Source organism: Hyla sarda, chromosome 5, assembly GCF_029499605.1.
Source record: "Hyla sarda isolate aHylSar1 chromosome 5, aHylSar1.hap1, whole genome shotgun sequence".
Lineage (NCBI taxonomy): Eukaryota > Metazoa > Chordata > Amphibia > Anura > Hylidae > Hyla > Hyla sarda.
In genome coordinates, this window is record NC_079193.1 from 284,134,273 (window position 1) to 284,160,423 (window position 26,151).

The 26,151-nt window shown below is 42.7% G+C and overlaps 1 protein-coding gene across 2 annotated transcripts; it reads right to left on the reverse strand.

Annotated features, from left to right (window-relative positions):
* Positions 1-18,810: 18,810 nt before the first annotated feature.
* Positions 18,811-24,218, reverse strand: SNAI2 (snail family transcriptional repressor 2). Of its 2 annotated transcripts, none has more exons than XM_056518549.1 (3): positions 23,949-24,218; positions 21,777-22,316; positions 18,811-19,686 (listed from the first exon to the last, which is right to left on the reverse strand). In XM_056518549.1, the coding sequence occupies exons 1-3, from the start codon at positions 24,025-24,027 to the stop codon at positions 19,505-19,507; spliced, it is 801 nt and encodes a 266-aa protein (XP_056374524.1). In that variant the 5' UTR covers positions 24,028-24,218; the 3' UTR covers positions 18,811-19,504. The 2 variants fall into 2 exon arrangements, with proteins under 2 accessions (XP_056374524.1, XP_056374523.1); XM_056518548.1 differs by having other exon boundaries at positions 21,777-22,319.
* Between the last annotated feature and the right edge of the window lie 1,933 nt (positions 24,219-26,151).

Sequence of the window (26,151 nt, forward strand, 5' to 3'; positions counted from 1 at the left end):
TTAAACCATTTTTTTTCCACCGGAGTACCCCTTTAAAGCTATCTTCTTACAGATATGCCTATCTACTAAAAACTATCTTATTAAATTTACATTCAACACATTTATGATACAAAGTGACTTGTTTGTGATAAGACTCTGTAAACCTGCTAATGCTTCTACCTTTTATATAGCAGGATTTCCTCCTGGGTTCTCTGTGCACAGTCTTCTGCTTCAGATTTTGTGAAATGTCACAATATACAGTGACCCCCCCAACCTACGAAGGCCCCGACATACGATCATTTCAACATACTTGTTGAAGGCAGCATCAACATACGATGCTTTTGTATGTCGGGGCCATCGCATAAACGGCTATCCGGCAGCGCAGACTACTTCAGCTGCCACCGGATAGCCGTTTACGGTGCCCCGTGAGCTCCGGTGATGGTCACTCACCTGTCCTCGGGGCTCCGGCGCGTCCTCTTCGGGATCCCCTGCATCGTTGGCACTCTCCATCGTCGTCATCACGTCGCTGCACATGCCGTCCCGTCATCCATTAGGAGCGGCGTGCGTAGCGACGTGATGGCGGCGACGGAGAGCAAGGATGCCAGGGAAGCAGAGGCCTTGCCGGAGCGTCGGGGACACCCCTGGGTCGCAGCGACAGCGATGGAAGGCGACATTCAGGGCAGCGGTGACGAGCGGTGACGGTCCAGAGCGGCGGGGACACGTGAGTATAACCTCCTATATCAGTGGTCTTCAACCTGCGGACCTCCAGATGTTGCAAAACTACAATTCCCAGCATGCTGGATGTTGTAGTTTTGCAACATCTGGAGGTCCGCAGGTTGTAGACCACTGTCCTATACTTTACATTGCACGGATCCCTCAACATACGATGGTTTCAACAAACGATGGTCCATTTAGAACGGATTACCATTGTATGTTGAGGGACCACTGTACTGCAGTTTTGGGCTGGGATACGTGCCTGATTATCGGATTTTCTGGATTATTTGTATTACTGTAATTCTGTATTTAAACTACTGAACATTGTATTGTTAATAATTTGTTGTTGATTGCAGCTATCACTCTAAGGTCCTACATTTTAAGCACATGAAAGGACAAAACACTTCTTTTTCAGACTAGAACAAATTATGGATTTGAAGAAAAACGGAGCCATAAAATCTGGTCATCTGAAATGGTGATGCAATATAAACCATGAGATTTACACTAAAAATAGCCAACAGATATGCGCTGTTCTCTGCTAAACACCCATCAGCCAACAGAGAAGACCCAGAAAACAATTTCTTTATTATAAGTAGGTCAGCCTTCGAGGGACTCATGGGATCATGCTGAAGGAGAGGACAATCACAGCACTGAGATACTAGTTAATGCTATTTGTTCCACTTGATGGTCACAGTGGCATCATGCTGGCCAATTACATGTCAGTCAGCAGGATTTGGACACATTGTGCCCCCTCCTATTCTTGCCTTTTCTTTGTGCCTCAGCACTTCAGACATATCATGAAGGCCAGGGGCAGTTTTAATCAAAGGCATACTGAGATGTTCCCTGTATGAGATGTTGACTGTATTATAGCGATACTGGATTAGATCCTTATCTAGATACAGAATACTGACACCGTGAGTCACATACATTTACCGCAGAGATTATCCAATTTGTAGACTGAAACTTGATACTGAGTTCTACATACAAAGGGCAATTTTGATTTCGGAGAATAGTCATTTTAAACTATTTACCAGATGTAGGTTTTTGGCAAGAGTGAAACATTACTAACTCGTATACTTCAGAATTTGTATAGTTAGGAAGTTTAAAGGGGTATTCCGGGTTTATACATCTTATCCCCTATCCAAAGGATTGGACGCCTGTCACGCCCCCTCCCATAGACACCTCACCCTGTGAGGTGACATCACTAGGGGACGTGGCCATGATGTCACGTCCCCGTATTGAAAGCAGTGCCTGGCACAGAATTCCGGGGGCTGCTCTGAGATTGTGTGGGTCCCCAGCGGCAGGACCCCTGCGATCATATATCTTATCCTCTATCTTTTGGATAAGGCATAAGATGTATAAATCTGGAATACCCCTTTAATAGTACATTGATTAACCCCTTAAGGACTCAGCCCATTTTGGCCTTAAGGACTCATTTTTACGTTTTCATTTTTTCCTCCTCGCCTTCTAAAAATCATAACTCTTTTATATTTTCATCCACAGACTAGTATGAGGGCTTGTTTTTTGCGCGACCAGTTGTCCTTTGTAATGACATCACTCATTATATCATAAAATGTATGGCGCAACCAAAAAACACTATTTTTGTGGGGAAATTAAAACGAAAAACGCAATTTTGCTAATTTTGGAAGGTTTTGTTTTCACGCCGTACAATTTCTGGTAAAAATGACATGTGTTCTTTATTCTGAGGGTCAATACGATTAAAATGATACCCATTATTATATACTTTTATATTATTGTTGCGCTTAAAAAAAATCACAAACTTTTTAACCAAATTAGTACGTTTATAATCCCTTTATTTTGATGACCTATAACTTTTTTATTTTTCCGTATAAGCGGCGGTATGGGGGCTCATTTTTTGCGCCATGATCTGTACTTTTTTTTGATACCACATTTGTATATAAAAAACTTTTAATACATTTTTTATATTTTTTTTTTTAATAAAATGTATTAAAAAAGTAGGAATTTTGGACTTTTTTAATTTTTTTTCGTTCACGCCGTTCACCGTACGGGATCATTAACATTTTATTTTAATAGTTCGGACATTTACGCACGCGGCGATATCAAATATGTCTATAAAAAATGTTTTTTACGCTTTTTGGGGGTAAAATAGGAAAAAACGGACGTTTTACTTTTTTATTGGGGGAGGGGATTTTTCACTTTTTTTTTACTTTTACTTTTACATTTTTTTACATTTTTTTTTACACTTGAATAGTCCCCATAGGGGACTATTCATAGCAATACCATGATTGCTAATACTGATCTGTTCTATGTATAGGACATAGAACAGATCAGTATTATCGGTCATCTCCTGCTCTGGTCTGCTCGATCACAGACCAGAGCAGGAGACGCCGGGAGCCGCACGGAGGAAGGAGAGGGGACCTCCGTGCGGCGTTATGAATGATCGGATCCCCGCAGCAGCGCTGCGGGCGATCCGATCGTTCATTTTAATCGCGAACTCCCGCAGATGCCGGGATCTGTATTGATCCCGGCACCTGAGGGGTTAATGGCGGACGCCCGCGAGATCGCGGGCGTCGGCCATTGCCGGCGGGTCCCTGGCTGCGATCAGCAGCCGGGATCAGCCGCGCATGACACGGGCATCGCTCCGATGCCCGCGGTTATGCTTAGGACGTAAATGTACGTCCTGGTGCGTTAAGTACCACCTCACCAGGACGTACATTTACGTCCTGCGTCCTTAAGGGGTTAAAGGGGTACTCCAGTGAAAAACTTTTTTTTTTTTTTTTTTTTTAAATCAACTGGTGCCAGAAAGTTAAACAGATTTGTAAATTACTTCTATTAAAAAATCTTAATCCTTCCTGTACTTATTAGCTGCTGAATACTACAGCGGAAATTCTTTTCTTTTCGAAAAACAGAACTGTCTGCTGACATCATGAGCACAGTGCTCTCTGCTGACATCTCGGTCCATTTTAGGAACTGTCCAGAACAGCATATGTTTGCTATGGGGATTTCGTTTTACTCTGGACAGTTCCTAAAATGGACAGAGATGTCAGCAGAGAGCACTGTGCTCATGATGTCAGCAGGAAACTCTGTGTTTCAAACAGAAAATAATTTCCACTGTAGTATTCAGCAGCTAATAAGTACAGGAAGGATTCAGATTTTTTAATAGAAGTAATTTACAAATCTGTTTAACTTTCTGGCACCAGTTGATAAAAAAAAAAAAAAAAAAAAAAAAGGGTTTTCACTGGAGTAACCCTTTAACCCCTTAAGGACATAGGGCGTATCCATACACCCCCGTTTCCAAGTCCTTAAGGACCGAGGGCGTATGGATACGCCCTGAGCATTTCCGGCCCCCACCGCTAGCCGGAGGGGAGCCGGAGCCGGATGCCTGCTGAAATCGTTCAGCAGGCATCCCGGCATATCGCCCAGGGGGGTCATTATGTCCCCCCATGTCGGCGATTGCCGCAGATCGCTGGACAATTCAGTCCAGCGATCTGCGTCGGATTCCGGGTCAATCGGGTCTCCAGTGACCCGATGACCCGGAATTACTGGCTGATCGGGGCCGTCAGAGATGGCCCCGAACAGCCAGAGCCTGCACGATCGCCCTGATTCGTCGGCCGGATTACCGGCCGACCAATCAGGGCGCCTGCTGCGGGTGTCACTCCCGCAACCCGCTCCGCCCCTCTTCCGGAGGACGTGAGCGGGTGCGGGAAGACGACCCCGGGTGCTGGGGACCCCGATCCCCGGCGTCCCTGTTGGGATCGGGGCCCCAGGAGAGACGGCGGCGGCGGTGAGGGACAGTCCTGTGTGGATCGTTGGAGGTGAGTGACAGCCTCCTGCTGTTGCTTAGCAACAGCTCCCAGCATGCAACAAGGGCATGCTGGGAGCTGTAGTTATGCAACAGCAGGAGGCAGACCACCACAACTCCCAGCATGCCCTTATGGGCATGCTGGGACTTGTAGTTTTGCAACAGCTGGAGGCACATTCTTTCTATGGAAAAGTGTACCTTCAGCTGTTGTGTAACTACAACTCCCAGCTTGCACAAACAGCTCAAGTGCATGCTGGGAGTTGTAGTGGTGCATCTGGTGGTTGCATAACTACAACTCCCAGCATGCCCGTTGGCTGTCGGTGACTGCTGAGAGTTGTAGTTTTGCAACAGCTGAAGGCACACTGAGTTAAGTAGTAAACCAGTGTGTCTCCAGCTGTTGCACAACTACAATCCCCAGCATCCCCAGCCAATGTAGTATGCCTCCGGCTGTTGCATAACTACAAGACCCAGCATGCCCTTCCGCTGTCTGTACATGCTGGGGGTTGTAGCTTTTGCAACAGCTGAAGGCACACTGGTTGCAAAACACTGAGTTTGTTACCAAACTCGGTGTTTCACAACCTGTGTGTCTCCAGCTGTTGCAAAACTACAACTCCCAGCATGCACTGATAGACCGTCCATGCTGGGAGTTGTAGTTTTGCAACAGCTGGATGTTCCCCCCCCCCCCCAATGTGAATGTACAGGGTACACTCACATGGGCGGAGGATTACAGTAAGTATCCGGCTGCAAGTTTGAGCTGCAGCTAATTTTCTGCCGCTGCTCAAACTGCCAGCGAGAAACTACTGTGAACCCCCCGCCCGTGCGACTGTACCCTAAAAACACTACACTACACTACCACACAATAAAATAAAAAGTAAAAAACACTACATATACACATACCCCTACACAGCCCCCCTCCCCTCCCCAATAAAAATGAAAAACGTCTGGTACGCCACTGTTTCCAGAACGGAGCCTCCAGCTGTTGCAAAACAACTACTCCCAGTATTGCCAGATAGCCACTGACTGTCCAGGCATGCTGGGAGTTTTACAACAGCTGGAGGCACCCTGTTTGGGAATCACTGGCGTAGAATACCCCTATGTCCACCCCTATGCAAGTCCCTAATTTAGGCCTCAAATGCGCATGGCGCTCTCTCACTTCGGAGCCATGTTGCATTTCAAGGAAACAGTTTAGGGCCACATATGGGGTATTTCCTACAAATTATGGGGGGCTTTTTCTCCTTTTACCCCTTATGAAAAAGGAAAAGTTGGGGGCTACACCAGCCTGTTAGTGTAAAAAAAAAAAATTTACACTAACATGCTGGTGTTGCCCCATACTTTATATTTTCATGTGAAAAAAAAAATTCATAAAAAAACGAATATTCGTAATTGCGAATATATAGTGCTATATTCGCGAATATTCGCGAATACGCGATATTCGCGAATAAAATTCACATTGCGAATATTCGCGAGCAACACTACCTGTAATGTGGTTTTCCACTTTTATTTTGAGTGTGACTCCATATCCAGACCTCCATTGGTTGATAAATTTGATTTCCATTGATAATTTTTGTGTGATTCTGTTGTCAGCACATTCAACTATGTAAAGACGAAAATATTTCATACGATTAGTTCATTCATTCAGATCTAGGATGTGTTATCTTAGTGTTCCCTTAATTTTTTTGAGCAGTGTAGCATTCTTCCCATCCTGTGTGGCAGATGTTGCCTATTTATGAAGCATATTACTGTTGGATATACTTGGCGCAATCTTTTGGCACAGTGTGATTTTGTGTCTATTTGTGTGACTTTTCATTTAGGTGCCTTCTTGTTTTTTGCTGTGGTAGACATGTTTTTAGTTGTGTTTTTGCAGTGGTCAGGGATTTATGATGTGCAATATTTTAGTTTGTTGCAAAGTTAGGCACAACTCCGCTAACTTAGGTGAAAATCTACACCAGTCCTGACTTGGCTTACAAACTGACTGTGGACAGCATTATCAAAAAGTCACACATTTGTGGAGTGGAGTATTGAAGTAAGAAATGTAATTAGAACCATATTTTTAACATGCCATATACCATGCAATAAATTTGGAGCAGGTACACAGTTTCCACCACATGACTTAATGGAGAAAAAAAGGTGTTAACCTACACAACTTTTCATGAATACCCCCGAATGTGTTGTCCCAATACTTTTGTCCATATAGTGCAGTGGTCTCCAAATGGTGCACCTCCAGATGTTACCAAACTACAACTTTTGTATTGTAATATCTGGAGGTACACTTTTGGAGACCACTGATATAGTGCAGGATACGCACCAAGAGACCTACACACTTTCACACCACAGTAACATCATTATCCTTATAAACAGTAACATGAATGTCAAATATACAGTTACACATGTATACCTGTGCAAAACACTCTATAAATATTCTATAAAAGTGTTTTGTAACAGTTGTGCACAGAAGCAAGAGATAGTACAAAATGGACCTATACATCATTGGAGAGAACCAAAATTATGGCACAGTATAGTATGTATTATAATGAGGGATCTATGATTCCTATATATGATTGTTACATATGGCCCGCTATACACTCCTTATACTGAATAGAATATGCACAAAGAATGGGATGGAGTACTAAATTAGCAGTAAAATATTATAACTTTATTAACAATTCATTACATTACATAAAAACATCATGAAAGGGAAAAGCCAACTTGTGGTGGAAAGAGGGCGCCACTCCAGAAGGTCCACAATGTAAACGACAGTATTAATGTGTAGTTTACATTGTGGACCTTCTGGAGTGGACCTTCTGGATTGACGCCCTCTTTCCACCACAAGTTGGCTTTTCCCTTTCATGATGTTTTTATGTAATGTAATGAATTGTTAATAAAGTTATAATATTTTACTGCTAATTTATTTAGTACTCCATCCCATTCTTTGTGCATATATCATTGGAAAGAAATCTATAACACATGTTCAGTTCCCTACACGTTTGTTGTTCCTCCCTCTGTAAAGGGATTTAGTCAGGTCGCACCACCTCTTCCCTCATTTACATGTCTGCTAAACCCTCCTGCAAACAGCCACACACTGCTGCTAATTGAGGACTCCAGTGTAAGCAAACATGTCTGTGAGCTGGGGGGGGGGTGAACTAGGATATTTGCACTTAAAGAGGCTACTGAGCAAAATAAAACAACTTTCGCAATGTTCACCTCAACATGGTAACAATACTGCATAGGAAAGATATCTCAAAGCAGTGATGCCAACCAAGGGAATCCCTGAAAAATTGTGCAACTTCTGGGAAAACCCTAACGCTAAGTTTCCACTTGTTTTTTTTTCTGGCAGCTTTTGGAAAACTGCCACTGCAGTTTTTGAGCCAAAATCAGAAGTGGATCCATAAGGGAGGAGAAGTGTAAGTTCTTCCTTTATGTGTCCTCTTCCTTTTGAATACACTTCTGGCTTTGACTCAAAAACTGCAGTGGCAGATCTCCAAAAACTGACAGAAAAAAGAACAAGTGGAAACTTAACCTTAAGGTGTTACGGTCTTGAAAAAGCTTTATGTAGGGCAGAGGTCTCCAAGCTGTAGGGCAGTGATCTCCAAGCTGTAGAGCAGTGATCTCCAAGCTGTAGAGCAGTGATCTCCAAGCTGTAGAGCAGTGGTCTCCAAGCTGTAGAGCAGTGGTCTCCAAGCTGTTAAGCAGTGGTCTCCAAGCTGTAGAGCAGTGGTCTCCAAGCTATAGAGTAGTGGTCTCCAAGCTGTAGAGCAGTGGTCTCCAAGGTGTAGAGCAGTGGCCTCCAAGCTGTAGAGCAGTGGCCTCCAAGCTGTAGAGCAGTGGTCTCCAAGCTGTAGAGCAGTGGCCTCCAAGCTATAGAGTAGTGGTCTCCAAGCTTTAGAGCAGTGGTCTCCAAGCTGTAGAGCAATGGTCTCCAAGCTGTAGAGCAGTGGTCTCCAAGCTGTAGAGCAATGGTCTCCAAGCTGTAGGGTAGTGGTCTCCAAGCTGTAGAGCAGTGGCCTCCAAGCTGTAGAGCAGTGGTCTCCAAGCTGTAGAGCAATGGTCTCCAAGCTGTAGGGCAGTGGTCTCCAAGCTGTAGAGCAGTGGCCTCCAAGCTGTAGAGTAGTGGTCTCCAAGCTATAGAGCAGTGGTCTCCAAGCTGTAGAGCAGTGGCCTCCAAGCTGTGGAGCAGTGGCCTCCAAGCTGTAGAGCAGTGGCCTCCAAGCTGTAGAGCAATGGTCTCCAAGCTGTAGAGCAATGGTCTCCAAGCTGTAGGGCAGTGGTCTCCAAGCTGTAGGGCAGTGGTCTCCAAGCTGTAGAGCAGTGGCCTCCAAGCTATAGAGCAGTGGTCTCTAAGCTGTAGAGCAGTGGCCTCCAAGCTGTAGAGCAATGGTCTCCAAGCTGTAGAGCAGTGGTCTCCAAGCTGTAGAGCAGTGGTCTAAAAGCTGTAGGGCAGTGGTCTCCAAGCTGTAGGGCAGTGGTCTCCAAGCTGTAGGGCAGTGGCCTCCAAGCTGTAGGGCAGTGGCCTCCAAGCTGTAGAGCAGTGGTCTCCAAGCTGTAGAGCAGTGGTCTCCAAGCTGTAGAGCAGTGGTCTCCAAGCTGTAGAGCTGAGCTGGTTCCTATGCGTGAATAACTACAGTTTTTTCCCCAGATTTCTGGTCCTTGTTAGTTGAGGTAGGGCTGTGGGGTCCCTGATATTCTAGTATGAACATAGCCTTTACTTGCTCTGTTTAGTTAATGATATTAAAATGAAGTCACCTCCTGTCTGTGAAAATACAACCACATATCAGTGTGAATGGAGATATGGTCTACGGTGCACACTGTGGTGACTGACGTTTTCACTCTAAAATCTGCTTACAGATTCTTACAGCCTTGATTCATGTCAAGCTGAACTAACTTTTGGGGCTCTGCTGAGACTGTTCTTAATTGTTCAGCCAGATTTAAAAAAAGCACCCACTGACTTAATGATAAGGTACCACGTGATTTCTAAAGACCATCTATGTCAGAAACACTGATTCAGAGGACTGTGACTTAGCAATGGCGTTCATTTGCACACATTGTATGTTGCTACTTACATCTGTTGGCATTCCTCATTGTGGTGCCATTATTTAGGGACTCTCCAATAGGTGCAGTGCTGTATATTCACTTGACCATGACACCACTGCTATTAAAGGGGTACTCCAAAGGATAGGGAATAATATGTCTGATTGCGTGTGTCCCGCCACTGGGGACCCCCGCGATCTCGGCTGCGGCACCCCAGTCATCCAGTGCATGGAGCGAACTTCGCTCGGTGCCGGATGACTGGCAATGTGGCGCAGGAGGCTCGTGACATCACAGCCACGCCCTCTTGTGCCATCACGGTCACGCCCCCTTAATGCATGTCTATGGGAGGGGCATGACAGGCATCCCGCCCTCTCATAGACTTGCATTGAGGGGCGTGGTTGTGACATCACAAGGGGATATGGCCGTGATGTCCCAAGCCTCTGGCACTCCACCCGATGCTCTAAACGAATGCCGGGTGCAGCAGGGAGATTGCGGGGGTCCCCCATGGCAGGACCCCTGCGATCAGACATCTTATCCCCTATCCTTTGGATAGGGGATAAGATGTCTAGGGGCGGAGTATCCCTTTAAATACAATTGATTTATAGAGACGATGCCATAACTGATCTTCAACCAACTCTCTGTAGAGAGGGACAACTCTTTCCGTTGGTGTCAGAGACCTTGACTCACAGGCCTGAAGAAGCTAGTAGTGAAGACCATTGCCTGTATCTTTATACAATCATTATCACAATTTCCCTGCCCTGTACTATAGAGGAATGTTCTTCAACTATAACCAGTATTCGCATACATGCATTTGCATGTGCAGGCTGGGATTTGTAGTTCTGTAACAGTTGCAGAGGCACAGGTTGGAGATCACTGCTGTAGATTATTTCTTACAGATGTTTACATTTTTTATCAAAATCCTAAAATCCTCACGGAGCTAACCCTACAGTACTGTCACAAAGAGGGGTGTAGTGGACAGGTACCCTATCTGTCTTTATTCTGTTTCCAGTCGTCAACCAAAGAGCAACTTTGAATACATTTGTCTGAATGATGGACAGGGGCGTAGCTATAGGGTAGAAGTGGCAGTCGCACCGGGGCCCTGGTGCCTAAGGGGGACCCAGAGCACATTTGCCCCATGAGAGACCAGAATTATATTTGGCACATGGGAACTTGGTGCAGATTTTGCATAGTGGCCCAGAAGCTACAAATTATTCCTAATGATGGAGGTGACTCTGAAAGAAAAAAAACTACTGATTTCCAGTTTATAGGTCTTTGTGAAGGACTGGGATTGTCCTCTTCTTGCTATATTTATGTTGAATGTTATTTGTTTTCATTTGGATCATTGTATTAGTGATAGAGAATTATTTTATCATTGCATTATTGATCGATCTATCTAAAAAAAATGTAGAAGAGCAGCACAACAGAAATCAATGAAGAAAAAGTGCCCGATGCAAAGCAGCTTCTAGAGTCCTGACCGAGGATGACTCCACATTGGCTATAGCAAAAGGATCTCACCGCAGCATACAGTCCAATATAAGGTACCAATTGTGAACAATAAAACATATAACAATCATAAAGTGCATACAATGCACCAGATGGGGAATGATAGGAGGAGGGGATTCAAGACAAAAACCCACCAGATGTATGAATGTAAACTCCATAGCCACGTTAGTGTGGGGTATATTCTAGTGCGCATGCGCGCCCCTACTACTGCGCTTTGCGTGTCCCGCACTAGAATATACCCCACGCTAACATGGCTATGGAGTTTACATTGATACATCTGGTGAGTTTTTGTCTTGAATCCCCTCCTCCTATGATTGATTTATTAATCACATGTGTGTGCGCTTTATGCATTTTATATCAGCAGAATACTTTTTATGATTATGACTATAATATTATGCACTTAAGAACTTTTATTCATGAGATATGTATGAAACTGGAATATTAATATGTAACACTGTATTGTAATATGAAGATTGTATGCACTTTATGATTGTTATAAAACACTTGTTTTTTTTACCATGGAACAAAGACACCTTTTTGCACCTTATATTGAACTGTGTGCTGCGGTGAGATCCTTTTGCTATCTATCTAACAAGGATAAGTTGGCCAGCACATACTGATACCAAACTACTGCATGGACCTAGCATACGGGTGCACACTGCTAGGCTTAATATACACAAACAGGAGAATACAGCAGCACACTGCTTGCACAAAGATACAGATGAAACATGAAATGCTATATTGCTACAATGCAAAAAGTGAAAAAATTTAGGTACTTTGCTCACCATTTGGCCAAATATTTTGGACCATCCCACCACGATAAGGTGATCTTTGTGCTAGCAGTGTGCTGCTGTATTCTCCTGTTTGTGTATATTCAGCCTAGCAGCGTGCACCTGTATGCAAGGTCCATGCAGTAGTTTGGTATCAGTATGGGCTGGCCAACTTCTCCTTGTTTGTGTTATACATATGGGCGTGTGGCTACCTCCATGTTGGCTCCTGCACCCCACCCATCTTACAAGGTGCTGGATATTCCAGACCTTACAAGCCTGGTAACTGACTGCACAGAGGCACATTCACAGTGTAGGGTCCATCCCAATGAGGTCACATTATCGTGGTGGGATGGTCCAAAACATTTGGCCAAATGCTGAGCAAAGTACCTAAATTTTTTCACTTTTTGCAATGTAGCAAATATAGCATTTCATGTTTCATCTGTATCTTTGTGCAAGCAGTGTGCTGCTGTTCTCCTGTTTGTATCAACGTATCTACCTGTCTATTTGTATGTCTGTCTATTTATTATCTATTTCTATCTATCTATAAATATATATATATATATATATATATATATATATATATATATATATATATCCTATCTATCTGTGAAAGATCCCTGGTGGGTGTCTATATATCTGTCTATCTCTTTCCTGCTAGGTGTTTGATTTGACACAGACAGGTGAACTCCACTTGTAAAGAGGCGTCAGGAATGGTAAAATATTTCCTGAAGTTCTTAAACCACAGGCTTCAAAGGAGATTGCACATAGGTGTAGGTCAACAGAATAACCATGTGATACATTTCATGTCAGTCGGATGGCTTCATGATGTGACTACAAACAGTCCCCGTCTGACTGTGCATATGCATGAATAGTTGTAGGTGCTTCATTCCAGGACTAATGTATTACAGATCCATAAAGCAGTTCCAGATCCATAAAGCAGTTCCAGATCCATAAAGCAGTTCCTTTACGTAAGGCAATGCATAAAGAGGAGACTTTCTGTGGCAAATGCACACATGGAAGATGTGGCTCATTTACAATCCTGACAGCCCCAATAAACCTTATAGTATAACATACATTTATGAGATTTGGAAAAAGGCACAGCCCATCTATGTATCTTGATCCTCTTCAAGTGAATGGATGTAGAATACAAACTTCGGGTCTATTCACACAGCAGAATTTCCTCTTGTGGAATTCAGCCTCAAATTAAAGACCGTAGACTTCTATGGGATTCCGCACTCCCATTCACACTTCTGAATTTCCGCTTGCGGAAATTCAGAAGTGTGAATGGGAGAGCGGAATTCCATAGAAGTCTAAGGGCTTTAATTTAAGGCGAAATTACGCAAGGAGAAATTATGCCCTGTAAATTGACCTTTAGGCTATTTGATTTTTCAGCTTATGTGCCTCTGAAAAATTTACTAACATGTTGCACTGAAAAGGTAATTCCTTCGTCTTTTTCTCTTGTGGTACTGTCTGGTAACATATTGTCAATTGTAGAGGATTTGCCGATAGGATTTTATCACTAGACAGTGTATACTATGTCAGCTAGAAACAGTCTGTGCTACAGGTGCCATTTATTCTGCAGGTTGTACTGAGCTTACTGTGAATAAAGTGTATTTAAGATCTATAGCGGACTCTTAGGCTAGGTTTCCACTTGGGTTTTTTTCTGGCAGTTTTTGGAGATCTGCCACTGCAGTTTTTGAGCCAAAGCCAGAAGTGTATTCAAAAGGAATAGGACATATAAAGGAAGGACTTACACTTCTCCATTATGGATCCACTTCTGACTTTGGCTCAAAAACTGCAGTGGCAGTATTCCAAAAACTGCCAGGAAAAAAACAAAGTGGAAACTTAGCCTAAATCTGTGCTACATGTACCCTGGGGGGCGTTCACACTGCCCAGCTTGGGGGGGGGGGTCTTTGATATATTTTGAGCCTGGAGGTCAAAGACCATAAATGTAGAAAATATGTCAGAAAATATGACTCCATTTAAAACTCCAGATACAAACAGCCTGGACAATGGTGGTATACAGCTAAGCAGTCTCTGCTAACATGTATATGAACATATAGTATGTTTGCTATTTTATACCTACAAAAAGGCGAATATGTATATACACCCTTACTGTATATTGTATATAGCCAACTGTGATGTCTGAAGGATCATGCAATCTTTTTTAGATCTGGAACAGGTACAACTTTTGTATGGCGTTTCTTTATTTTATGACAAAAAAAATGCCACAAGAAAACTGCCCACTAATTTTTATCCTCCATGATGTCGTTTTATTTATTTATTTATTTTTTCTAAAATACTGTGTATTAGTATTGGGGCTATTTAATTGACACTTATTTTTCCAATATTTTTAATTGATTTCTTTAAAATCAATTATATGCACACGTGGTGTTCTTTTCTGGAGGTTTTTTTTTTCCGTCTATAGCGGAAAAAAGCCACATTTTCTTGAAAAAAAACAAAACACTATATTTAGAGATTTTAAAGGGGTGAAGAAACTCCAAAAATAAAAACACCATGTAGATGTGGAGTTTCAAATCTCCCTATTGACACCCACCTAATATATGGCCAGAGTGTTTTTTGCTTATAAAATGCCAGCAAGTATGGTGTTTTCTTGGGTGTTTTTTATTTTTATTTTTTTTTGAAAAATCTGTGTCTGTTTTTAGCCTAAGCTTGGTTTCACACTCAGTGTTTGCATCTATTTTTTTTTTTTTTTTTTGCTGTATTTAAATTTTTTTATTTTGCAGACAAAAGCAATGGGTTTGATTTTACATGATTTTGGCTTGTCGAAAACCTCAAAAAGTGAAAGATGCTAAATAAAAACCCTTATGCTTAAAAGGCATGTTTTTTTTTTTTTTTTTTTTTTTTACAAGCATAAAAAATTACGGAAAAACTGTTTGTGAAGATGAATCAGATGCATAGAAGAAATGATCAAATTTGAGGTAGGGCTACTTTGGTTGTATGATATCAAGATTGTAATGTTACATTGCATCTAATAACAATTACCGTATATGTCCATAGTAAGTGTGGTTGCAGCACAATGATGCCACAAACCAACAAGCACTAAAAATCTGCAGGTTGTGTGCGGCTCATAGATTTGTGTGACTGCAACTTGCTTAAATCTCTCTTGCTTACTATATATTCATTATTAATTCAGTCATTTATTTTTTACAGCCTAATCACACAACTAAAACAGTTGCTTAGCTGGTCTGAGATGGGGTGTCTTGTATCCCTAGCCTAGGTGTATTTCCTATAAAAAGCTCATTCATGCTGCATAATTCGCAAATAGTTGTGTAGGTCTTTAACTACAGTATCTTAGAACACAACATCACTGGTGCCAGATGTCTAATGACGGCTATAAGGATTGTCACTCCCATTAAAGTTTATAGGAGCTAGGAGTATATACATCTAAATAGAAATTGGGACATGATTTTTTTTTTTTTTTTTAATCGCTACTACTAATAAGTTTCTGATAAGAAAAAAAATACTTTCAGGCTATTTTCACACAGTGTATAGTGAAAAATAAAAAAAAATGGCTGTCAAATAGCTATAAAAATTTTCCATTTTCCATTAGTTTTTAATTAGTCGTATGTTATATTAAAGTCCATGGCAGTGTTTCCCAACCAATGTGCCTCCAGCACGGACAGCCTTTGGCATGCTAGGAGTTGTAGTTTTGCAACAGCTGGAGGCAAACTAGTTGGGAAAGACTGGTCTATGGAAAAGCGTCACAAAATGACTATACTTCAATTTTTTTTGCAAACAAGATAAATAAATGTATATATATATATATATATATATATATATATATATATATATATATACAGTCATGGTCGTAAATGTTGGCACCCCTGAAATTTGTCAAAAAAATGAAGTACTTCTCACAGAAAAGGATTGCAGTAACACATGTTTTTCTATACACATGTTTATTCCCTTTGTGTGTATTGGAACTAAACCAAAAAAGAGAGGAAAAAAAGCAAATTGGACATAATGTCACACCAAACTCCAAAAATGGTCTGGACAAAATAATTGCTACCCTTTCAAAATTGTGGAAAAATAAGATTGTTTCAAGCATGTGATGCACCTTTAAACTCACCTGGGGGCAAGTAACAGGTGTGGGCCATATAAAAATCACACCTGAAAGCAGATAAAAAGGAGAGAAGTTCACTTAGTCTTTGCATTGTGTCTGTGTGTGCCACACTAAGAATGGACAACAGAAAGAGAAGAGAACTGTCTGAGGACTTGAGAACCAAAATTGTGGAAAAATATCAACAAGATTACAAGTCCATCTACAGAGATCTAGATTTGCCTTTGTCCACAGTGCACAACATTATCAAGAAGTTTGCAAACCATGGCACTGTAGCTAATCTCCCTGGACATGGATGGAAGAGAAAATTTGCTGAAAGGTGTCAATGCAGGATAGGCCAGATGGTGGATAAGCAGCCCCAAACAAGTTCCAAAGATATTCAAGCTGCCCTGCAAGCTCAGGGAGCATCAGTGTAAGTGCAAACTATCCGTCAACATTTAAATTTAATGAAACGCTATGGCGGGAGACCCAAGAGGACCCCACTGCTGACACATAGACATAAAAAAGCAAGACTACATTTTGCCAAAATGAACTTAAGCAAGCCAAAATCCTTCTGGAAAAACGTCTTGTGGACAGATGAGACCAAGATAGAGTCTTTTTGGTAAAACACATCATTCTACTGTTTACTGAAAACAGAATGAGGCCTACAAAGAAAAGAACACAGTACCTACAGTGAAATATGGTGGAGGTTCAATGATGTTTTGGGGTTGTTTTGCTGCCTCTGGCACTGGGTGCCTTGAATGTGTGCAAGACATCATGAAATCTGAGGAATACCAACAGATTTTGGGTCACACTGTACAGCCCAGGGTCAGAAAGCTGGGTTTGCATCCGAGATCTTGGGTCTTCCAGCAGGACAATGACCCCAAACATGCATCAAAAAGCCCCAGAAATGGATGGCAACAAAGCGCTGGAGAGTTCTGAAGTGGCCAGCAATGAGTCCAGATCTAAATCTCATTGAACACCTGTGGAGAGATCTTAAAATTGCTTTTGGGAAATTGCGTCCCCTCCAATAAGAGAGACCTGGAACAGTTTGCAAAGGAAGAGTGGTAAAAAATTCCGGCTGAGAGGTGTAAGAAGCTTATTGATGGTTATAGGAAGCGACTTTTGTCCAGCCCATTTTTGGAGTCTGATGTGACATTATGTCCAATTTGCTTTTTTTACTCTCTTTTTTGGTTTAGTTCTAAGACACACAAAGGGAATAAACATGTGTATAGCAAAACATGTGTTACTGCAATCCTTTTCTGTGAGAAAAACGTAATTTTCTTGAAAAATGTGGTGCCAAAATTTACGACCATGACTGTGTTAGTGTTTCTCAACTGGGGTGCCTCCAGCTGTTGCAAAACTACAACTCCCAGGCTGTCCGGGCATGCTGGGGGTTGTAGTTTTGTAACAACTGGAGGCACCCTGCTTGGGAGACACTGATATATATATATATATATATATATATATATATATATATATATATATAATTAGAGTTACCATCCCTGTATATGAGCCCCTCAGAATGTGATCTAAATAAAGCCAAGAATAAACACCTATTTATATAAATTAAAATGTTATGCTAAATATTATGATAGCTGTCACTATGTTCTGGTAATGCAGAGTGATAAGCAAGGGCACCGCTTATCTTGGGGGACAGAAAAGACTGGACAGCGCCATTTCCAATCTTGATCTGTGTTTGCACTGGTAGCAGCCTTGGCCTAAGGTCTTCTGGACCCCTGAACATTAGACTGTCAGCGGTGGGTCTCCTTTAAATCACCCATTGATGCCCAGTTGTAGAGTGCCAAGGTAAATACAATATCACTACATCAGTCAGTGAACAAAACTACTGGATCTGCCTGGTAGACACGTGTACTTTACTTGTTGTTTTGGCAGCAATGGAATGTGTTACCAATGTAATGTTTATGAGGAGGGGACAAGTGGCGTCTCCTGTGAGATTAGAAAGACATGTAAAGTAGCAGAAACCTGAAAACCAGAATGACACATTTTGCATTTAATAGTAGTAAAAAATTTTAAAAAAAGAAGAAAAAAGAAAAGTTGATTGCAAAATGTTTACCTATTAAATAACCTCAAGGGACCTATTATTCTGAACGAGTCATGTGATTTGTGACTGATATTATTTAGTAAATATTTATGTCTTCTGTGAAATATATTTATTACTAATGTGTGAATCTATATTAGTGGTCTTTATTCTGGGTCTCTCTGGCCTTTGAATGCCTGGGGATGATGGGAGATGTAGTTTTGTAACTACACTGGTTTGGAAACACTGACCTTTACAGTGAACTTGAAGCACTAACCCAGTGTTTCCCAAACAGGGTGCCTCCAGCTGTTGCAAAACTACAACCTCCAACATGAGTATGATGGCGTTGCAGTTTTGCAACTACACGGGTTGGGAAGCACTGACCTTTGCAGTGCACTAGAGACACTAGCACTTTGTTTCCCAACCAGGGTGCCTCCAGCTGTGCAAAACTACAACTCCCAGCATGGGTTTGATGGGAATTGTAGTTTTGGAACTACACAGGTTAGGACACACCAACATATTCAGTGCACTAGACACTAGCCCAGTGTTTCCCAACCAGGGTGCCTCCAGCTGTTGCAAAACTACAACTCCCAAAGGTTGTCTGGGAATGTTGGGAGTTGTAGTTTTGTAACAGCTGGAGGCACCCTGGTTGGGAAACACTGCGCTAACCTGTTCTGTATTTTCATAGTTTGCAGTGCATCTATCTAGTGTTCTCTGTTAGCAGCCACTACAGGCTGTAGAGAGGATGACCTAAATGATATTGGGGAATAATTTTGGCCGCTCTTTTTAAGATTTTTCTATTTGAGGTTGGTGCTCCTTTATAAAAAGCGATATTACAAGAACCCTAGACTTGCATCTAACTATTAACAATGTCAACGTTGTGCCCTTTTGAAAGAAAAAACACGACATTGTATAGATTTTTGTATCCAAAACATTTTCATTTATTTAAAAAAAGAGTCTAGAAAAAGATGCATAGTTCTCGCTCCTCAAGTCGCTGCGGGAAGCAGCACACACACACTCACCCACTCACTCTACACATATATAAAAATATAACCATTTACAATATATTCACATATTTTACAAAACTATTATAAAAAAAGGCACAGAAGGGTTTATGCCGAGAAGGCTGAAAATGGCCAGAGCATTTTCTTTGTGCTAAAGTTTTGCCCTCTGGTAAACCCATCATTTTTTGCACTTGCTCCCATAAGAAAACTTTGCACTGTGCGGAAGAGAAGTCCCAATGGTGACCCCCTGCACAAGTCGTGAGGCACGTCGTCTGCTTTCTTCTTGCATAGTGTAAAACCTTGTCAAGGTCCATTGTCCTGTCAGCACAATGAGAATACACTTGTATGGCTGAGAAGGCACCTGAGATATCGCGGAGTAAAGTCACAAATACTATCCGGCTGAAATGATTTAAGGCAAGAATGGCGTCAAGAGATCCCGGGTAGATAGACCGGATGGATCTTGTTTTTTGTTATCTTGCTGGAAGACACTTGGAAGTATGGCTTTGGCTTGTTTCATCGGAGGAGGTAAAATACCTTTGGCTGCGTCCCCATGCCTTGCAGCAGCAGGGACCTGGAATGAGTTTTGGTAGTCCTGGTAAACATGTGTAGACTGGAAAAGTCTCAGTGCGCTATACAGCAGCCCGACTCCTCGTGCTTGTGAAGCAAAGACATTCTGGAGAAAGTTTTGGAACAACTTTTGCACTGATATTTCTTCACATCTGAATGGGTTTGCAAGTGGGCTCTCAGGTTCGACCTGTCTGCAAAAGCTCGGTTGCAATGAGGGCACGAAAAAGGCTTTTCTCCTGCGGGGGGGAAATTGAGATATATATATATATTATAATGACTGCAAGCAGAAGAAAGAGTTGTCGGCACTAGCGGTAATTATCTGCTTTGGGAACCTGATAACGGTGGTGACGTAGTATGGATACAGTCCTAAGATTGATCGCAGTGCAAGAGACCCCCACAGCATAAAGCAGAATACACCATAAGCGATAAAGAAGACAGGGGGCATTCACGATTTCTTCTTGGCCGTACTTTATTCAGGAGGTTGTTACAGCAGCAGGGAAGCCAGGTAGGTGTTAAAATGCATCAGACCAGAACTGAACAGGAGCCATGATGGTAATAGCTATTTCGCACCACTCCCTGCGCTTCTCCAGACCAGAGAAGTGCCGGGAGCGGCGCAAAATAGCTATTACCATCATGTCTCCCGTTCAGTGCTGGTCTGAGGCATTTTAACATCTACCTGGCGTCCCTGCTGCTGTAACAACCTCCTGAATATATTATAATGATATTATACACTTTTATGCAGTTTACTCTGTATGAACTTTAAGGGTCTATTCACACGCACAGAATTCTGCGCAGATTTGATGCGCCGGATTTCAAGCTGTGTTCAGTTTACACTGAGATCTGCAGCAGAAAATCCTGCGCTTCAAATCTGCGCAGAATACCGTACGTGTGAATAGACCATAAAGGGGTTCTCCACTGGAAAACATTTTTTTTTTTAATCAACTGGTGCCAGAAAGTTAAACAAATTTGTAAATGACTTCTATTTAAAAAAATCTTAATCCTTCCAGTACATATCAGCTGCTGTATGTTCCAGAGGAAGTTCTTTTCTTTTTGTTTTTCCTTTCTGTCTGATACTGCTCTCTGCTGACACCTCTGTCCATGTCAGGAACTGTCCAGAGTAGGAGCAAATCCCCATAGCGAATCTATCCTGCTCCGGACAGTTCCTAAAATGGACAGAGGGCACTGTGGTCAGACAGAAAGGAAATTCAAAAAAGAAAAGAACTTCCGGTGGAGCATATAGCAGCTGACAAGTACTGGGAGGATTAAGATTTTTTAAATAGAAGTCATTTACAAATTTGTTTAAATCTGTTTACTTTCTGGCACCAGTTGATTTAAAAAAAAAAAAAAAAATGTTTATGACTGACAATGTTCAGGGCGGCAACATCTCTATGGGGGAGATTTGTTAAGTTGCCCATAGCAACCAGTCAGATCGCTTCTTTCATTATTGAAAAGGCCTTTTGCAAAATGAAAGAAGCGATCTGATTGGTTGCTATGGGCCACTCCGAAACTTTTCCTCTGGATGGGTTTTGATAAATCTCCCCCTGTGTTCTTTCAAGGTCCTGACATAACCTGACCCTAATGGGTTATTCTGCCCAAGGTACAGAAATGGATGTTTACATTATCAAAACTTGTCCAAAGAAAAAGTTGCTGAGTTGCCCATGGCAACCAATCAGATTGCTTCTTTCATTTTTAAAGAGGCCTGTGAAAAACGAAAGAAGCGATCTGATTGGTTGCTATGGGCAACTCAGCAACTTTTCCTCTGGGCAAGTACCCCTTATACCACTGTTTCCCAACCGGGGTGCCTCCAGCTGTTGCAAAACTACAACTCCCAGCATGCCCGGACAGCCGAAGGCTGTCCGGGCATGCTGGGAGTTGTAGTTTTGCAACAGCTGGAGGCACCCCGGTTGGGAAACAGTGCCTTGTAAAGTACATACAACATACAGTAAATGTAGAATACACTACGGCATATATGTATGCATGTATTCATGCTGCCGTATGTAGAATAACCAGCTGTAGAACTACAGGTCCCTGCACACCCTGGCCACAAGTATGACAACTATTCAGTATAATGCATTGTTAGCAGATGTGGAGGGAAGCCTGTAATATCTATAGACGGGCCTATAGACACATATGGAGATGTTATTGGCGGATGCTGATCATTTGTAGTGCTGATCAGCCCATGTACAATACACAACATTATGGACTATGAATAAATATAATAACTATCAATAGACCCATGACATGAAATGATATATGTAGAAATAAATGTATGAATGGGCTAGCTACAGGGAACTGCTATATGCCATCTGTAAGGTGGGCATCTTACCAGTGTGAGTCCGGATGTGTCCCTGCAGTAGCCATGGCCTGGAGAAGGCCTTCCCACAGATCTTGCACACGCAGGGTAACGTGTGGGTCCTGATGTGCATCTTGAGGGCCCCCAGGCTGACGTACTCTTTGTCACAGTACTTGCAGGAGAAAGACTTCCTCGCCTGGGCATCGCAGTGCAGTTGCTTGTGCTTGGCCAGTCCAGAAAAGGTGGAGTAGCTCTTGCTGCACAGGCTGCACTGGAACTTCTCTGCCTCTATGGAATGGGGGTCGCACAGTTTCGCCTGGAGCCGCTCCTCCTCATCGCTGACCGGACTCTCCGAGCCGCTGTGGTCCTTGGATGAGGTGTCGGACTGAGGAGGGGGGCTGACCCGTCCCAGAGATGAGGGGTATCCGGAGAGGGGCGACAAGTCACTGGGCAGGGGAGGGGGCAGCAGGCTGGTCCATACTGTAATGGGGCTGTAGGCGACCGAGCTGAGGAGGTCTGTCTGTGGGATGACTGCTACTGGGTACCTCTCATATAGGAATGGTGAGATCAGCACTGCTAAGACAGAGAGACACAAGATATAAGTACAACACATTCACAGATATGTAACATGTATATGCAGACATAGCAGAGCTGAAGATGTCACTTAGTAGCTGCATCTTACAGCGGAGGAAAACTTAGAACTTAGTTGTGCCAAATGACAAACTTGGCTCTTCTATACCATACTGGGTCTAGGTAGTGACTCAATTGTGCCAAATAAACTCTGTTTTTCTATGCCATACTGTGTAGTCAGGTACTCATGAGTTATGCCAAATAACAAACTCAGCTCTTCTATGCCATACTGTGTAGTCAGGTACCCATGAGTTGTGCCAAATAACAAACTCAGCTCTTCTATGCCATACTGTGTAGTCAGGTACTCATGAGTTGTGCCAAATAAACTCAGCTCTTCTATGCCATACTGTGTAGTCAGGTACCCATGAGTTGTGCCAAATAACAAACTCAGCTCTTCTATGCCATACTGTGTAGTCAGGTACTCATGAGTTATGCCAAATAACAAACTCAGCTCTTCTATGCCATACTGGGTCTAGTCAGTAACTCATGAGTTGTGCCAAATGACAAACTCGGCTCTTCTATGCCATACTGGGTCTAGGTAGTGACTCAGTTGTGCCAAATAAACTCTGTTTTTCTATGCCATACTGTGTAGTCAGTAACTCATGAGTTATGCCAAATAACAAACTTGGGTCTTCTATGCCATACTGGGTCTAGTCAGTAACTCATGAGTTATGCCAAATGACAAACTCGGCTCTTCTATACCATACTGTGTAGTCAGTAACTCATGAGTTATGCCAAATAACAAACTTGGGTCTTCTATACCATACTGTGTAGTCAGTAACTCATGAGTTATGCCAAATGACAAACTCGGCTCTTCTATACCATACTGTGTAGTCAGTAACTCATGAGTTGTGCCAAATAACAAACTCAGCTCTTCTATACCATACTGTGTAGTCAGGTACTCATTAATTTATGCCAAATGACAAACTCAGCTCTTCTATACCATACTGGGTCTAGGTAGTGACTCAGTTGTGCCAAATAACAAACTCAGCTCCTCTATGCCATACTGTGCAGTCAGGTACTCATGAGTTGTGCCAAATAACAAACTCAGCTCTTCTATACCATACTGTGTAGTCAGGTACTCATGAGTTGTGCCAAATAACAAACTCGGCTCTTCTATGCCATACTGTGTAGTCATTGACTCATGAGTTGTGCCAAATAACAAACTCAGCTCTTCTATGCCATACTGTGTAGTCAGGTACTCATGAGTTATGCCAAATAACAAACTCAGCTCCTCTATGCCATACTGTGTAGTCATTGACTCATGAGTTGTGCCAAATAACAAACTCAGCTCCTCTATCCCATACTGTGTAGTCAGGTACTCATGAGTTGTGCCAAATAACAAACTCAGCTCTTCTATGCCATACTGTGTAGTCAGGTACTCATGAGTTATGCCAAATGACAGTCTCAGCTCTTCTATACAGTTACTCCTGCCTGTATACATGTAGGTATATGCACACAATAAGAATACATAGAAGTAATGCACTGCAGCTTTCTTCTAGCTCTGCACTAGTCCAGGATGCGGTACCGCACAGTGTGCACAGTGGTGTAGCGGTAGGTGCCCTCCTCATCTACCTGCATGGCTGTCCAGCTCCCCATAGTTGGGCTTCTTGGAGGAGTTGAAGTGTTTCTTCACCAGGAAGGATCGCGGCATTTTCAGTGCAGAAGTAACGGTCCCGGCGGCTCCTAGATCATGGTGCGGGCGCTGCCCGGGCTGGAGACAGTGACACTGCACTCACTGCACCCGCACTGGTAAATAGTCCCCGCGATGGTCGGGGAGGGGTCGGGGAGGCGGCCAATCTCGGCACTCACACACTTGGATCAAGTTTCACATCCTCCTCCCATCGGGACAAGGGAAGACTCCGGCTGTCAGGGCTGAGGGATGGAGGAGCCGGGATGCCAGGCTGTGTGCCCTTACCTGGACATGATGGGACATCCAGCCAAGTGTTATACAGGGAACACTCACTGACATCAGTCACTAAGGACTTTAGGGAGAACCATCAGAATCACACCTCATATACCAACTGCTGCCCACAATGACATACTAGACCAGTGGTCTTCAAAATGGGACCCTCCAGATGTTTGCAAAACTACAACTTCCAGCATGCCCGGACAGCCAACGGCTGTCCGGGCATGCTGGGAGTTGTAGTTTTGCAACATTTCGAGGGTTCACTGCCCCAGAATTTTGTTTAAGTCCTGGCATCATCCATACCATCCCGAATGAAGATGGGAACATGAGGCGGGAGACTTGCCAGGTTGTGCCAGTTTGGAAAAGTGGGGCAAAACTTTACTTAGGCCAGACTTCTACATGTATTTTTAAACAGATAAAAATAAAATAAAAGCAAAAATAAACAATTGTTTAAAAAAAATTATAATTATAAAATCCAGCAAAAAAAAAATAAATTATAATTTTTTCTTTTTCACTCCCCAAGTTGTCCATGCGGAGAAGTTTGGAAAAGGGGTGGAAAAAAAAAAGTGGGGACTTGCCAGGTTGTACCTGTTTGGAAAAGTGGTGAAAAACTTTGCTTAGGCTAGATTTCTACATGTTTTTTGTTTAAAACAGAAAAAATAAATAAATAAATAAAAAATAAAAAAAATGTTAATTTTGCACACTAGTGTTTTTTTTTTTTTTTTTATAGTTTTAGTTTTATGGTGTCTATTTGCTCCCATAAACTTCTATAGGAGAGAAAGGCCAAGATTTTGTTCTAAAAATAAATAAATAAAACGCCATGGAATGTCTCATCGTGCTGCGAGTTTTGAAAACTGCCACTGAACCTGATACCTCAGAAAACCCAAGATCAGCCAATAAACCCATCTGGCTGATGTGTTTTTTCACCCCAAAAAACACAGGTAACTAAACCTTACAAAGGTAAGAAAAAAAAAATGGAAGACCACGCCCCTTTAACTGACAAATTAAAAATTTGCTTGGCAAAAATGTAATCCAGTCATACCTATGAGGGCATTATATCTAACAGATAGCAATATGTCAAACATAACTTGTGTATGTGCAGAAGGGAATTGTCACTTGTGGTGGCCCAGTACGGGAGCAGTTACCCCGTACCCTTGCTGCCCTGTCAGGCAGCCTCCCTACAGTGTCCCCTGCCCCCCCCCCCCCCCCCCCCCATGTAAATATGTTTCTAATGTATTATAGCATGTAATGTGTTCAGGAAGCGTTGTCACTTTAAGACTGTTTACCATGTGACTTGTCATGTGATTGTTACCCAGGAGGTATCAGTGACCAGCTGATCCCAGGGGTGACCTATGGGCTCCCTGCCTGTCTCCCCCCATATAAGCCCTGGGTGGAGCTAGCTCTCTCTTTCCTCACAAGTCTTTGCTGAGGTCAAGTCTAGTCCTAGAGAGAGTCCAGAGTCATAGGAGCCTCAAGTCCAGTCTGCAGCCACAAGCAACCACAAGTAACCACAGTCTCAGTATTGTCATCAGTCAAGTCAGTCACAGTCATCATTTGTCAAGTCAACGTGGCCTGCATAAAATTGACCCCATCTACTACAAGTCCCAGCAAGCCCTTAAGGTCTCTGAGTCACTGGTCACCTCTGTGGGCCCTGGCTGAACTGTATAGACTTTACCATCTGTCTACCCTCAGTAAAGCTACCGTTATCCGTAACTTGACGTCGGAGTCATTATTGCCCCCCCCTGTGTATAGCCCAGGATCTAGCAGTATACCTTCGGGTGGTATCGAGGATAAACCACACCCTGGCGTCACGAATACAAGGGATTAATTCCATCTGACCCTTAGGTAACACCATCTGCCCTCTTCACA

Bases quoted from the DNA above. Each gene is read 5' to 3' on its own strand.
- SNAI2 (XM_056518548.1), bottom strand. From the start codon at position 24,027: ATGCCGCGATCCTTCCTGGTGAAGAAACACTTCAACTCCTCCAAGAAG. The intron at 22,320-23,948 runs GTAGATGAGGAG...TCTCTGTCTTAG, and splicing joins GGAGCTGGACAGCCATGCAG to CAGTGCTGATCTCACCATTC. The intron at 19,687-21,776 runs GTAAGATGCCCA...TCCCCCCCGCAG, and splicing joins ACACATCCGGACTCACACTG to GAGAAAAGCCTTTTTCGTGC.